At 46.7% G+C, this 15,771-nt stretch overlaps 1 protein-coding gene across 6 annotated transcripts in view; it reads left to right on the forward strand.

Moving 5' to 3' along the window:
• si:ch211-114m9.1 (rho GTPase-activating protein 44) overlaps positions 1–15,771 on the forward strand; it is a 61,263-nt gene that overhangs the window by 30,762 nt on the left and 14,730 nt on the right. For 2 of the 6 annotated variants that reach the window (XR_003782591.2, XM_029123611.2), the window contains exons 6-19: positions 313–389; positions 565–682; positions 936–1,004; positions 1,702–1,783; positions 1,988–2,115; positions 3,279–3,390; positions 4,264–4,345; positions 4,657–4,737; positions 5,269–5,388; positions 5,809–5,900; positions 6,626–6,809; positions 12,020–12,040; positions 12,166–12,363; positions 13,917–14,480. Coding sequence is in view for 5 of the 6 variants with exons in the window: in XM_029123611.2 (XP_028979444.1) it covers positions 313–389; positions 565–682; positions 936–1,004; positions 1,702–1,783; positions 1,988–2,115; positions 3,279–3,390; positions 4,264–4,345; positions 4,657–4,737; positions 5,269–5,388; positions 5,809–5,900; positions 6,626–6,809; positions 12,020–12,040; positions 12,166–12,363; positions 13,917–14,480 (1,928 nt within the window). In the remaining variant the exon portion in view is untranslated. The remainder of the gene's footprint in view (positions 1–312; positions 390–564; positions 683–935; positions 1,005–1,701; positions 1,784–1,987; positions 2,116–3,278; positions 3,391–4,263; positions 4,346–4,656; positions 4,738–5,268; positions 5,389–5,808; positions 5,901–6,625; positions 6,810–12,019; positions 12,041–12,165; positions 12,364–13,916; positions 14,481–15,771) is intronic. The other 4 variants (XM_029123612.2, XM_013131268.3, XM_013131269.3 and 1 more) reach the window with 4 other exon arrangements.

Raw genomic sequence — 15,771 nt, forward strand, 5'->3', positions numbered from 1 at the left:
GGCTGAACCGCCTTGCTCAGGGACAAAAGTCATTCAATAAAAACAGTCCACGAGAAATACCAAAATACGGAAACCCAATTATAAGTCTCTGTCATGTCGAGAAACTAGGTGAGCCCATGCTCTGTTCATCATGATTGTCTGATCATTATCTGTTCATCTCATTATGATGTTGATCGTTAGAAACAATTTTTGCATTGCGATTACTGCCTGTTATCAACTCCTGGGCTGGCAGATATTCCTCCCCTTCCAGATAATGAGGAGGTAATTGGATGTACTCATGTGCGGAGCCGAGTTTGATTGGTTTCTTCCCAGGTGGACATCCCCAACATTCAGAAACAGAGGAAGCACTTAGCCAAGCTGGTCCTGGACATGGACTCAGCCCGCACACGGTAAGAGACGGACTGCCTCTCCTTCACCCTGTTCAGTGGCCCTCTGTTATGAGATGCTAACGTTTAGACAAGCATGTCCTCCTCTCTTAGGCTGTTTCCCTACAAAGCCTAGTAAAGGAGGATGCACCCTCTTTGTTGGTGTTCCGTCATTTTCTCTCTCCCTTTGTGCTTGTAGGTTTCACCAGTCGTCCAAGTCCTCAAGTCACCCTAGCAATCTGCAGGCGGGTGGGGCAAAGGGTGAGGCCCTGAGAGAAGAAATGGAGGAGGCAGCCAATCGGATGGAGATCTGCAGGGTGAGTAGGATGGGTCTGTGCTAGGGCTCCAACTAACTTTTTCTTTCTGTGACTCCTCTGAAACCAGGGAAGTGAGGGACGATTCACTGTAACCCTCCTTTGATCAGCCTCATCTCCTCAACCCTATTAATGAAATGGGAGTAACCAGATAGAAGAAGATAGTTTAGGCCATAATGAATTTCATTTGGCAATCTTAGTTTAGACAGTGAAGTGACATGACACTCATGACCATCTCTTTTTTTCTTGATTCCAGGATCAGTTGTCCGCAGATATGTACAATTTTGTGGCCAAAGAAATAGACTATGCAAACTATTTTCAGACGGTAAGTATGTTTTGTGTCTTTGCATTTACATCGATGTCCACACAGGATACAGGCCTTTTGCTGAGGCAGTGTTTAATGTTCACCTTTTCACCCAGCTTTGTCTTTCCCTCTCTCTGTCTTTGTCTTTCCCTCTCTCTGTCTTTGTCTTTCCCTCTCTGTCTTTGTCTTTCCCTCTCTCTGTCTTTGTCTTTCCCTCTTTCTGTCTTTGTCTTTCCCTCTCTCTGTCTTTGTCTTTCCCTCTCACTGTCTTTGTCTTTCCCTCTCTCTGTCTTTGTCTTTCCCTCTGTCTGTCTTTGTCTTTCCCTCTCTCTGTCTTTGTCTTTCCCTCTCTCTGTCTTTGTCTTTCCCTCTCTCTGTCTTTGTCTTTCCCTCTGTCTGTCTTTGTCTTTCCCTCTCTCTGTCTTTGTCTTTCCCTCTGTCTGTATTTGTCTTTCCCTCTCTGTCTTTGTCTTTCCCTCTCTCTGTCTTTGTCTTTCCCTCTGTCTGTCTTTGTCTTTCCCTCTCTCTGTCTTTGTCTTTCCCTCTGTCTGTATTTGTCTTTCCCTCTCTGTCTTTGTCTTTCCCTCCCTGTCTTTGTCTTTCCCTCTGTCTGTCTTTGTCTTTCCCTCTCTCTGTCTTTGTCTTTCCCTCTCTCTGTCTTTGTCTTTCTCTCTCTCTTTCTGTTTCTCACTATTTCTCCCTGTGTGTCTGGGTCTAGCTCATAGAGATCCAGGCAGAGTATCACAGGAAGTCTCTGGAGATCCTCCAAAGTGTCCTGCCCACCATTAAAGCTCACCAGGGTAAGTAATACTAGCGTGTGTGTGTATTTGTGAGTTTAACTGTTGTATAACATGTTGTAGTGGGTGTGTGTGTATGTGTGTGAGTGTGTGTGGGGGGGGGGGGTGGGGGGGTCATGTATGTGTGTCTGTTGTATAATGTGTGTTTGTGTGTTTGTCTGTGTGCTTGTGTCTAACTGTTGCATTATGTGCGGGTACCTACCACAGAGGCGTGGGTGGAGAAGCCGTCTTACGGCAAGGCCCTGGAGGAACACCTGAACATCAGCGGCAGAGAGATCGCCTTCCCCATCGAGGCCTGCGTCACCATGTTGCTGGAGTGTGGCATGCAGGAGGAGGTATTACTCTGTAATAACCCCTGCAGGGACTGACCGGCCATCTGACTTTTCGGGCAAATCCCATATGGACTGGTCCGTTTTTATCCAGGCTCAAAATTAGATCCTATGTGTGTGAAGTATACAGTATAGATCTAAATTGCAAGAAAAAATGATTGGCCCCCTGTCTTTGTTGCAGATTTTTACTTTTAATTTGGTCAGCTCTTTTTCTGAATTGTAATAATATATAGAGGTTGTCTGAGAGAAGAATGAAGGTTAGGTGTTTTTTTCATTTGATTGGTGTGCAATCTAATCAAACATGCAATCTTTATGAGTGAAAAGTTATTGCGCCCCCTATTTAATTCAAACCAATATAAGGGATTATTATTCCAGTGTTTTGATACATTGGTAAACTATCAGGCCTAAATTGGGCCAGCCCTGCCTAGCAATCTTGCTAAAGCGATTTCTAAGGCTCTGTGGGTCCCCGCAACCACTGCCAGTTATATTGTCCAAATGGAGAATGTTTGGGAGAGCAGTGAATCTTCCCAGGATTGGGCGTCCTGCAAAAATCATCCAGGAAGTCACCAAGAATCCTGTAACAACATCCAGTGATCTGCAGGCCTTTCTCTCTTCTGCTAAGGTCACTGTGACCGTAAAATGGGATGCCTGGCAGAGTAACAAGGTGGAAAGCATTGCTCACTGAGAAGAACATGGATTCTTGTTTGCCAGAAAGCACTTGGATGATCCTCAAGAATTGGAAATGTCTGCGGAAAACCAAACGCTGCATTCCTCAGTAAGAATAGCATACCGAAAGCCAAGCACAGTGGTGGTGTCATGGTGTGGGGATTCTTTGCTGCCACAGGACAGCTTGCCTTCATTGAAGGAACCATGAATTCTGCTTTGTAGCAGAGTATTCTGCATGGAAGATGTCAGGACATCCACCCGTGAGCTGAAACAGAAGCCCAGCTGGGTCGTTCAGCAAGACTCCGAAACACGCCAACATAGTCTAAGTGAAGTATCATAACCGTGTTAAACAAGGGTCCTTCTCATCTAATATGAGGTCTGGTTAATGATCTGATAACATTCATTGCAAAAAATATATTTTATGGCGCTGTGTCTTCAGTTCAGTTTCTGTAGTTTTTTACGACCCTGCTCTTACCTGCTGACATCCTTCTGGCTGGATTTAGGGTCTGTTCCGAGTGGCTCCCTCGGCCTCCAAGTTGAAGAAGTTAAAAGCCTCCCTGGACTGTGGCGTGATGGATGTACAGGAGTATTCAGCTGATCCACACGCCATCGCAGGTGACCTTACAAACCCAGACACACGCAGAGGCAGCAGGTAACCCGGCGGCGGGCCCGTAACTGAAAGGTTCATGGTTCGAATCCCTCAGCCGACAAGGTGTTTCAGTGAGAGGGGGATATGCGAAAAGGCACATTTCCATTTCCCACAAAAAAATCTACTGCCCACATGTGAGAATAAGGAAAAGCGCAAGCACCCACCTAATTATTATGTATTATTATATACCACACACACTCACACACTCTCTCTCACAGATGAACTAACACCTCCGCACACACGCCTCGCGCCTCTCTCTGGCAGAGCGCAGGCGGTGGTCTCTATAGCAACGGCCCTTTCCCTATCCTCCTCCTATGTTTTACATAGAACCATGCCTCCACAAAAATACACAATCAAGTAGAGGCTCTCTGGGTTTGGGAACCTTTGTCTTTAACAGTTGTGACTGTGTCCACCTCGCCAGCCTTCTACTTCATGCAGAGATCTGCACTGTGGCCCAAGTAGCTTCCTGTCTCTTATATAGTGCACCAAAGCTCACGTGACTCCGGCTAAAAGTAGTGTACTATGGAAAGATTTGATCGCCGTTTGGGCCGACCTACTGTTCAGTTTAGCTGTGGGGGTTTTACAGTACGTCTCCCCCCCCCCCCGTAACATTGCACGCAACATCCTCGGTTAAATGGGTGGATGGCTGCGTTGCGCCCATGCACTTTTTCTTCAGTATTTTCAGAGAACCACACCTCCCCCAGGCCTAATGAGATTCTCTCGCTTTCTCTCTTTTTTTTCCCCTTTTACATTTTCTTTCTCACTCTCCCCCTCCCTCCTGCCCACATCGCTCCATCTGTATCTTCTCTCCGTCTCCTCTTTTCCCTTGTCGTCCTCAGGGGCTCTGAAATCATACCTCCGTGAGCTCCCAGAGCCGCTGATGACCAGTGAACTTTATGACGAGTGGATCCAGGCGTCAAAGTGAGTAGACTAAATCCTGACCGAGTAAAAATAGCCAGAGCCCATCCGACACATACTGGACTCCCGGTAACCAGCTGGGGAGAGTCACAGGAATAAAATAGAGTATGGCTATTCTGTTCGGATTGTCACCATAGTGATTCATAATTACCATGACCGCCACCTTGCTCCAACAGGGGAATAATTCTGTAGCAGTGATTGCGTGTATTCCAATGAATGAATGTCAGAAACCTCTTTGAACCCTATAGCAACCCTACACGTATAGCAACCCTGAAAATTAATATCGTAGAGCTCTGCTTTGTTCCCCTCCCCAGTATTCAGGATATGGACAAGAGGCTACAAGCCTTGCTGGTAGCGTGTGGGAAACTACCAACGGACAACTTAAACAATTTCAGGTCAGAGACCCTCACACCTTCCATCATTCACTCCTTCCTTTTTAGTTTACTGACTTATCAGAGGTTTTTTTTGTAGCCTGTGCTCTAGCTGGGTGCTGTAGTTCTGGGTTGCGTCATAAATGGCATCCTGTACTTAGTGAAACTACATTTGACCTACAAAGTGGACCCCATTGGCCCCGGTCAAAACGAATGCAGTATTTAAGCAGTAGGGTGCCATTTGGAAGGCAGACAGTGTGTCTTGGATTATCTGGGTTAAAGTCCCTATGGCTGTGTTCACTAAAATATTGATAACCAACAGGGCCAGCAGGGGGGTTGGGTGTGTGTGCTGGTATATGTGCGGGTGTCTTTTGTTTTGGTTCAACCATCTTAGGGTTTTTTCCGTCTTGTGAGCTTTCTATTTGGTGCGACTTGATCTCTGGGGATTTAGGCCTGGTTACTGTCATGCACTTTGGGGACAAATGTTGCGGTGCAAAACACTTTACAATACATTTGAGTGATTCACCGTTCCTCCATTTCCCCGTCTCCTATCAGATACTTAATCAAGTTCTTAGCCAAACTGGGTGAGTACCAGGAATCAAACAAGATGACTCCCGGTAACATGGCCATAGTTCTGGGCCCTAACCTGCTGTGGACGCACTCCAACGAGACTGGGTACGTCTCTAATGCACTGTATTTTTCTCTCTGTCTCATACCTTTACATTTTAGAAATACAGCAGACACTCATCCAGACACTCATCCAGATCGACTTACTTGCCTTGATAGTTTTTACTTTTCAGTGGTGTTCCCATCACAGCAGAAATGTATGTGCAGGATCCCTTTAAATACCGTTCCGGGAAAGAATTAAGAGACCACTGCACCTTTCCAAAAAAGCCTAAAAGGAAGGTTTTGAATGAGGAACAGAAGGGTTAAAATTAAGAGACCCCTTATTTTCCTCACTCAAAACTTTCCTTTTCAACTTTTTTGGAAAGGAAAGAAAAAGATGCAGTGGTCTGTTAATTTTGCAGCTAAATCAAGTGCCCGTTAATAGCCTGTTGATTGATTTACGGTCTTGTTGGGTGTGTTTGTTTCCAGGAACATGACAGAAATGATGACCACGGTGTCTCTTCAGATCGTCGGCATCATCGAACCCATCATACAGCACGCCGACTGGTTCTTCCCAGGAGGTGATTAACGCAAACACAAAGCCAACACAACACACACACACACACACAACACAACACAACACAACACACACACAACACAACACAACACAACACACAACACACACACACACACACAACACAACACAACACAACACAACACAACACACACACAACACAACACAACACAACACACACACACAACACAACACACACACAACACAACACAACACAACACACACACACAACACACACACAACACAACACAACACAACACACACACACAACACACACACAACACAACACAACACAACACACACACAACACAACAACACACAACACACACAACACAACACACACAACACAACACAACACAACACACACACAACACAACACACACACACAACACAACACACAACACAACACAACACAACACACACACACAACACACACACAACACAACACAACACACACACAACACAACAACACACAACACACACAACACAACACAACACACAACACACACAACACAACACAACACACACACAACACAACACAACACACACACACACACACAACACAACACACACAGAACACAACACAACACAACACACACACACACACACAACACAACACAACACACACACACACACACACATTGAACCCTCCGTCAAGTGTGTGCACAGGGGGGCGGCGTGAGGCGCCCTCTCCTCACAAGCCACGAGGTGATCAATTTCTCTTCCCTCCAGAGATGGAGTTCAACCTGACCGGCTGCTACGGCAGTCCCATCCACTCCAACCACAACTCCAACTACAGTTCCATGCCCTCGCCAGACATGGACCAATCAGAACGCAAGCAGTCCCATGACCAGGGCCGACGCCCACTCAGCGTGGCCACCGATAACATGATGCTGGAATTCTACAAGAAGGATGGGTAGGCGGCTACTGGCCTCCTCCACCGCACCATGCTCCCTCATTCTGTCTCCCTTTCTCCTCCCTATTTCTCTTGTCCCTCACTCTTTTCTTCCTCTCTCTCTCTCTCTCTCTCTCTCTCTCTCTCTTCATGATGCATTAAACCCACGAGAGCCACTCCTTTCTTTTGGTTTTTGTCGAGGCAGTTTCTTAAGAAACACTTGGCTTGTTCGCTAATCTTACCTGACTGAAGGAACTGTACTGTAATTGTAATGCTTGGGTCTCAGTTTTAACAATCAATCAATTTCAAGGCACAATAATTCTAAAACATTTTACACACACCCACATTCACATACATCCACAGTTTATTTAAATAGTCCCAGCCCGGTAATTTGCTCCGTCACCATCTCTATGGTAACACAGCTGCGGTGATAGAGGGCTGCTTCTAGTTGCTTCTTATTCTTCTGAGATCTAGTCACACACGGACGCACACACACCTGCGTGCACACAACAACACGTACACCAGCCTGTCTCTGTCAGTCTGGGACGTTGCCTGCCATCTCTGACTCACCAGGTGGAAAATCACTAGCAGCCCAAAGTCCTCCATCACAGGGACGTTAAACAGGAAAATACTAGAGATACCTTTTTCAATGTATGTAAAACATTTTTTGCATGCACTTAAACTGAAAAGGGCTCCTCTCTTTTGGAAATACTGGTATAATACATAGCTGTTATCCATTTAGGATAATGATCAGTTTTGTTACTGCTGCTTTTCAAAGGGCTGGCCATTATCCGTTAGCTGTGCAGAACGTTGTGAGGCTGTCTTTGTCTTTGAGTCTGTCCACTCCAGAGAACTTAGCTTGGCTTAATTATAGTTTTAACTAACAAGCAACTATTTGCCTCTTGGTAGGACAGTACTGTCTACTCATTTTGCATGGCAAGGCCCTTTGACTGACCCCTTTGACTGGAACATACCCTCTCTCCTTGTTTTGAATCCAATTCCCCAAAACCCACTGCAATGTAACCCTCTAAAGCTACTGCATTCCACGCTAGTTCCTTCTGGCGCCTCCTAGCCATCCGCGCTAGTCCTTTCTGATGCCCCCTAGCCATCCGCGCTAGTCCTTTCTGATGCCCCCTAGCCATCCACGCTAGTCCTTTCTGATGCCCCCTAGCCATTCGCACTAGTCCCTTCTGGCGCCCCCTAGCCATCCACGCTAGTCCTTTCTGATGCCCCCTAGCCATTCGCACTAGTCCCTTCTGGCGCCCCCTAGCCATCCACGCTAGTCCCTTCTGATGCCCCCTAGCCATCCACGCTAGTCCCTTCTGGCGCCCCCTAGCCATCGCGCTAGTCCCTTCTGATGCCCCCTAGCCATCCACGCTAGTCCCTTCTGATGCTCCCTAGCCATCCACGCTAGTCCCTTCTGATGCTCCCTAGCCATCCACGCTAGTCCCTTCTGATGCCCCCTAGCCATCCACGCTAGTCCCTTCTGATGCCCCCTAGCCATCCACGCTAGTCCCCTATGAAGCCCACTAGCCTTCCACATTAGTCCCTTCTTAACCGTTTGACATGTACGATCACACCAGTGTGATCAGTCTAGAGTGGTCCCTGAAGCGTACGATCACACTGGTGTGATTAGAACGTCTTGTTTAGAATGCACAATTAGCATGCCTAGCTACAAGTAACGTAACAATGGCTGGTCAAAACACACTTAGCTCAAACAGTTTTTATAACTTTATTTCCTGATTGTAATTGTTTCAAGACCACACTATGATATTGACCAGGTAGAAAGCATTCAAATCGGGAAGAAGTGTTACTTACGTACCGACAGCCAACCCTAATACACAAAAACGAATTATATTAGCGACGATCTTAACATTTCCTGGAAGAGCTGACAACCGATCAAAACCATTGTAAAAACCTTCTAGAAGTTACGTTACCCGTTGTGGGCGCCGCTATGCTTTTTATGTAGTTTATTCATTTTCACTGCACTGAATTACAGGTCACGATTTGTTAGTTAGCGGTTATCTGACGTTTGCTAGCTAGCTACAGTTACATTAGCTTTTGCAGATCTTAGAATTCGAGTCAACGAGAGAAGCTTGCAATGCAATGTATGTAGTGACTGTTCAAATGCTGGAGTGAGTTCAAATGCTGGAGTGAGTTCAAATGCTGGAGTGAGTACTGAAGTCACGTGCAAAAAAACTCATGCTGGGGGTCGGTAAGGAATATTTGAAACTCACACGTGGAAAGGTTAAGCCCCATAGCCTCCTATACTAGCCCCCTATAAAGACATCTAGCTTTCTTGCCTAACCCTTTACCCCTGACCTAAAGCTCACCCTGCAATAGACATACCACTCACCCCCTATGCAGTTCCTTTGTACTTTGTATGATCACCACATTCCAGCATTCTAGCATCCACATACCAACTAGAATGTACGTCACATTCATAGTTTCATACATAGTATGCTGGTGTAAATGTTGCCGTTTACCTCTGCTTTCCTCTATGTACGTCACATTCATAGCTTCATAAGTAGCATACTGGTGTAAATGTTGCAATTTACATCTGCTGTCCCCTATAACCCGCTAGACTCCACGATCCTAGCTCCGTCTTATACGCTATCCACTGATCTTGCTCTCTACTGCTCTCTAACCACTGTAGCCACTGAGAATGCTGTTCATTTAATGCTGTTAGCATTAAGCACTATTGTTGCTTCTAAACCTGTCCCCAGGCTCAGAGCACTGGCTTTGGACACCGCCCATTGCAATAAGATATCTTCTGTTGGGCAGACCTCAGGCAGTGAGGACAACACCTGACTCTTAAATATGGGGGTATTTTATTATTTTGAATGACGGGACAGCAAAAAGGATAGGCTGAGGAGATAGGTATGTAGAGGGAGACCGAGAGGAAAAGCATTGGCGGTCGGCCGAACTGGGGCTCAGACCCCACCGCCCCCCGTTGTCATCTGGGGGCGTTGTCTGGTCCAGAGTGTAGACCAGTATACCAGACTCCAGCACACCCTCTCTAAAGGGTGAAACTGGCATTCTGGTGCCAGGACAACAATCCCTCCCCCAACAGCAGCAATATAAAGTACAAAGGAGATGATAGTTGACCTTAGGAAGCAGAGGAAGGAACTCCCCCCAATCCACATCAATGGGGTTCACACATAACGGAGGACTTGTAACGAACCATCAATGACCAGTGTTGTCAAGAGGGTTCAGAGTCTACTCCCTAAGTCATCTAAAGACGTCCGGCATGCTACCCTGGACCTTCTCAAGACACCATCTCTCCATTATCAAGAGCTGCATCATGACTCACTGGGCCGGGGCTCTGAACGGCTCGCCAGGCACTGCCGGGGCTCTGGAGGTCCTCCAAATTCACTACCAACGCTTCACAGATGCGTCCCAGCTGGCATTGACCCCAATTTGCCGGGCTGCTGTTTCCAGCATGAGCTGGGTGGAGGCCCTAAGGTGGGTGAGCCCAGAGCAGTGGGATGGAACCGAAAACATGGCTGTCCCCTGCATATCCGGCCCTGGGCTGTTGCCTGCTTCCTCCACCAGTGTAACAGGAAGAGACACAATACCAGAGGAAAATATACCCCAAACAAATACCACAAACCTCTGGACAGGGTACAGCATCACACACTTCCCTTTTTTTCAACTGCTAAGAGTTGCAGCCTTTTACTCTCTCACTGAGAAGACATATTTGAGGGCAGGTTTGCCTTGTCAAGGGGCGGCCGTTCAAGGGCAGCAGCTAGGCGGCGTTTAAGGGCCTCTATTTTGAAGCCCTGGGGTTCTCCCTTTGGCGTTGCCCTGGCGCTGATATATCAGGAGACAGTTTCTGTCTGCAAGACATCATCTTGGTCTGTTAACCTATACTGACTCTGCTCAATTGGGAACCCATGACGTTACTCACACATTGAACCATACTGACAGACATCAGCACAAGTCTGAATATTTAGGGAAATTCTCAATGATATTATTTTCAATGGTACTCCATGCTTTTTATTTTTTTCTTCAGTCGGATTCATCTGAATCTATTAATTTCTAGCATTTTCTAGCAGGAACTTGTAAGTACCTTTGTTGTGTGGTTTGCCTTATGTGTCATGTTCATACAACCATTAAAATCATGAAAACTGAAACTTGGCCTAGCCTAATTTGTAGCTCCCTAACTTTCCACACTAGCCACTGGCTCAGCTCAATGTATCTCCTTAGCGTTTTACACTAGCCACTGGCTTAGCTCTCTGTAGCTCCCTAGCCTTTTACATTAGCCACTGGCATAGCTCTCCGTAGCTCCCTAGTCTTTTACATTAGCCACTGGCTTAGCCCTGTCTGTAGCCCCTTACCCTTTTTTACTATCTACTGACCTAACCCTCAATGATTCTCCATAGTTTTCTATACTAGCTCTGGTCCCGCTTGACCAGTAGCTCCCTAGTTTTGCACTTTCCACTGACCTCGAGGTCTCCCTAGTGTTCTACACTAGTGACTGGCTTAACTCTCTGTAGCTCCTTTGCCTTTAACACTAGCCACTGGCCTAGCTCTTTCTGTAGCACACCTTAGTTTTCTTTACTTGCCCCTTGCCTAGCTACAAGTGGCCTAGCCTTCTCTACTAGCCACTGGATTAGCTCGTTATACCTCCCCATCGTGCTACACAAGCCCCTAGTCCAGCTTGTAGCTCCCCAGCCTTCCAAACTAGCCACTGGTCTAGCTCACTCTGTAGTTCCCTGGCCTTCTACACTATCTATTGACCTAGCTCTCTGTAGCTCCCAAGCCTATTAAACAAGCCTCCTATACTTGTCATTGGCTTAGCTCTTTGTAGTTCCTTAGTCTTCTATACTAGCCACTGGCCTAGCTCTCTTTAGCTCCCTAGCCATCTGAACCAGCCACTGACATGGCTGTCTCCCTATCCTTCTCTACTAGCCACTGCCCTAGTCCCCGCTATGCTTCCGAAAAGTGCTACATTAGCCTTTAGCTTAGTTCTCTATAGCTCCCTAGCCTTCCAAACTTGCCACTGGTCTAGCTCACTCTGTAGCTTCCTGCAATATCAAAAGAAAATAAATCAAAATATGCATGCGCACCAAACATTGAAAACCATAAAAGGCTTGAGAAAAAAGAAATCACTCAAAGAAAATAAGCTCCTCGCCCACCGCTAGATTACTGAAGCCCCCTAGCCTCTGTTAACAAGAAGCGAACAGAATGTGTCTCTGACTTGTGTTTCGTCTTCTGCCCCGTCAAAGCAGCATAAGGAAAATTCAAAGGTACTGTATACATTTCATCTCATCAGATGTTATCCTTTCCTAATCTCCTCATCTCCTCCTCTCCATCTCTCCTGACTGTTCCTTCATCCATTTGTAATTTGACTGTCTCGGCTTCCCTCCCTCAGTATGGGTGTCCGGGTGATGGACACGACCTGGGTGTCCCGTAAGGGCTCGTCCACTCTGGCCCGTAAGGCCTCGTCCACCCCTCCCAGCGTCCAGGGCCCTGGCTCTCCTGCTGACCACTCCCTCATCTTGGAGCAGCCTGGGGAGCTGGCAACCTCTCCTTCACCCACTCCTCCACCAGGGGAAAGGGACCGGGTGGGGTAAGTCCACCACCTCCGCCACTTCCTTTCCTCACTCCTCACCTCTTCATCATCACCATCATCATCTCCACCTGCTCTCCATGGACTGGTCTTCAAGTGTTTGATCTATTTTTTTGGGGGGGGGTAAGTTGTCCTGTTATGTGTCTCAATTTCCTCCCCTCCCATCTTGGATATAATTTTTGGTTCCGTCCTGTTTTTCTACTCGCCTTCACTGTAATGTTAGTTTTAAAAGTGTATTCTGTGTTTTAAATTGTACAAATACTACATGTTTGTTTGATTTAAATGGCATCATATGATTTCAGTCGAGTGTGACGGCATGTTGTTGTTCAACCTGATGCCATTGTCATGATATGGCTTGAGCTGACCTCTGTTGTCATGGTTTTCTGCTGACACACATCTTTTCCTCTGGCATTGACCGTTTTGATTTCTAGTCTTTTCATGAAGTGCACGAGTTATGAATACAATTCATCCCAGTTAACTTCACATTAAAGGACCAATCTGGGATTGAAACATACTTTTTTAAGTAGTATAAATCCCAGAGTGCACTTTTAATAACGGTAGCTTTATCATGACATGTTGCTCCTGTGGGGCAGAAAGGCTGTTAATCTGATATGCTTGGATCTGGCTTGTGATTGGCTTATTTATGCAGCTCTTTGAGCCAATATTCTGTCTCACACTGCCCTGGGCTGGCTTAGGGAACTATACATTCATATGTAGGATTTATATTTGATCACCCTGACTTCATTCACCTTTACAAAAGAAGTATAAACCCCTACAAAATGAACTTCATTCAAATTTTTTGTTACAGCAGGGTAATATTCCTGTTTACTGGCTCAAATTCTAATCAAATTTTCTCTGCGCAACTCTTCCATTGACATCAATGAAGGATTTCCGCAAAGGTCAAGGTGGACCAGTGTTCCTAAAACCTCTCTGAATAGGAGTGGGGATCGAAATCATTTAATTCTTTAAGCTCATAAGAATATTATAATCAGTGCTCCGAGACGCTTTCTGAAAATGTGCAACTGTCAGACATAAAGGCAAATGTTAGTCCAACCTATATGGAAAAGATTAAAGACAATCAAGACAGAGTTTTATGACCCCAAAGCTGAACTACTTCACCTTGACCAACCTCTTGCAGTGTGAAGACACGCTGGTAACGGATGGAGATTTACATGCTACCCAGCAGCACTCTATTAGTTCTCTCCCTTTCCTATGGGAATCTGAACCTTGTGTTCTTCTGCTTGGCTTCTTTTCCTTCTGCTTGTTGTTTATTCTTCTACCAGCGCTTATTGCAGCCCATGTGTTCGGTTCACTAACCACCGCTCACCTGCTTTTATCCGCACCACAAAATAAATTTAGATTTATTTTTTTATTTATTACATTTTTTTCACCCGGGATTACACCCAAACTAGCAAGCGAACTAACACCTCAGTAATCACTCCAAGATAACACTCCACCCCCACCTCAACCACGGCTCCGCTCAACCTTCTCCCTCTGTTAAACCACTAGCGCTGTTTCTTCTTTGTGCTGTTCTATTCTTTATATATCTACAGCTCAGACGACGTGTCGCCCAATCGTCCGGACTCCTCTCACGTCCACCCGCCCCCCGGGCCAGGGGAGGAACGTCCTCCCCCTCCCTACCCCACCTCCTCGTGCCACTCCGTACCCCACCATTTTTACCCGCACCCCAAAGTCCCGCCCTGTGCCCGGCCCGTCGCCCCGGGCCCGGAGTCCCAGCCCCCCGGCTCCCCCCCTCCCCCGCTGCGCTGGTCTGGCTTCACCCCTCCGCTCCCGCCTCCCACCTCCTCCTCCTCGTCCTCCTCCTCTTCGCTTGACATCAACTCGAACCCCAAACCCAGCTGCCTTCATTTCCCCCCAAAGCAAACCCCCCACGCCCTCCCGCACGGCCACCCGCTGTCAGGCGACATGTCTCAGCCGCCGCACGCCCCCCCGCCCCTCGACGTGGGCAACGCCTCGCCCCTCTACGCGAAAACCCCACTGGCTCTGGCCCGCCATGACCTGTCCATGGGCAACCCCCCTAGCCTGCTCACCTCCGCCCCCCCGCCGTGGGCTGCCTGTGGCTGTGCCAGAGAGAGAGGACTCCCCAGGCTGACAAGGTAAATACAGTACGCCGTGGCTGCCCGCCTTCCCCGCGCCTTCCCACCTGCCTACTTTACTGCCTGCTGACCTGACTCGCCCGGCTGCACCGCTGAGAGACAGGGAGACACACAGACTGACAGAGTGAGCACATCCAAGATGGGCAGCAGAAAGAGAGAGAGAGGAGAGAGAGAGAGAGTGGGCGTAGCAGTTCTTCTCCCAGTTGACAATTGGTCCTGTCCACGTCCTTTATCTTTATGGCTCATATTCATTTTTTTTTTTATTTTTTTTTTTTTTGCCCCCCCCCCACCCGCTGTTCTCCAATCCGTTTCTCAGATTCTGTAACATTCCCGTTGCCGTGGGATGCCTCTTCCGGGGGTTGCCTAGCAACTGTGGATGTTACTAGCTTTTTCCGAGAGTGCAACACAGCCTGGCGTAGAATGGAAAAATCAATAGTTATAAGACTAGCACAGAACATGGGTATCAAAAACCACATATATATATATTTACAGTGCTTTGAAACATTTTCAGATTTTCATATTCTTGGGCTTATTTCAGCACAGAATTTTTCAAGGGCAGCATGACTCATGATGCAAAATCTATCAAAGACAGTGTCAAATGTAGTGATGTTGAAAGGGGGCAAATCCTTTTTTTTGCAGAACTGTATTGCAGAACTGTATTATAGTTTATTAAGTCAGTTGTATATGGTACTTTTCTGGACACCCACAGGGCTTTACATAAGAAGGGGGAAGTGATGTGTTGCAGCCCATTTAAACCAGAACCCTGACACCAGCCATGAGGAGCATAGCTGAGGAGTGACATTACAGTTAGGTCCTGAAAATATTGGACACTGACACATGTTTTGTTATTTGGGCTGTTCACCAAAATATCTTCAAGTTACAGATAAATAATGCATATGGCCTTTAATTTGAGGGTACTCACCTCCAAATTGGAGGAAGGGTTTAGGAATATTCAGCCCCCTCTTTTTCAAGGGAGCAAAAGTAATTGGACAATTGACTCAAAAGCTGTTACATGGACAGGTGAGGGCTATTCCTTCTTAATTTCAATTGAATCAATTGAACAGGTGAAAGGTCTGGAGTTGATTCCAGGTGTGGCATTCGCATTTGGAAGCTGTTGCTCTGAACCCACAACATGCAATCAAAGTAGCTCTCAATGCAAGTGAATCCGTCCATCCTTAGGCTGCAAAAAAAAGAAGAAAACCATCAAAGAGATAGCAGGAACATTAGGAGTGGCCAAATCAATAGTTTGGTACATTCTGAGAAACACTGGTGAGCTCTGTAACACAAAAAG

Source organism: Esox lucius, chromosome 11, assembly GCF_011004845.1.
Source record: "Esox lucius isolate fEsoLuc1 chromosome 11, fEsoLuc1.pri, whole genome shotgun sequence".
NCBI classification, from domain to species: Eukaryota; Metazoa; Chordata; class Actinopteri; order Esociformes; family Esocidae; genus Esox; species Esox lucius.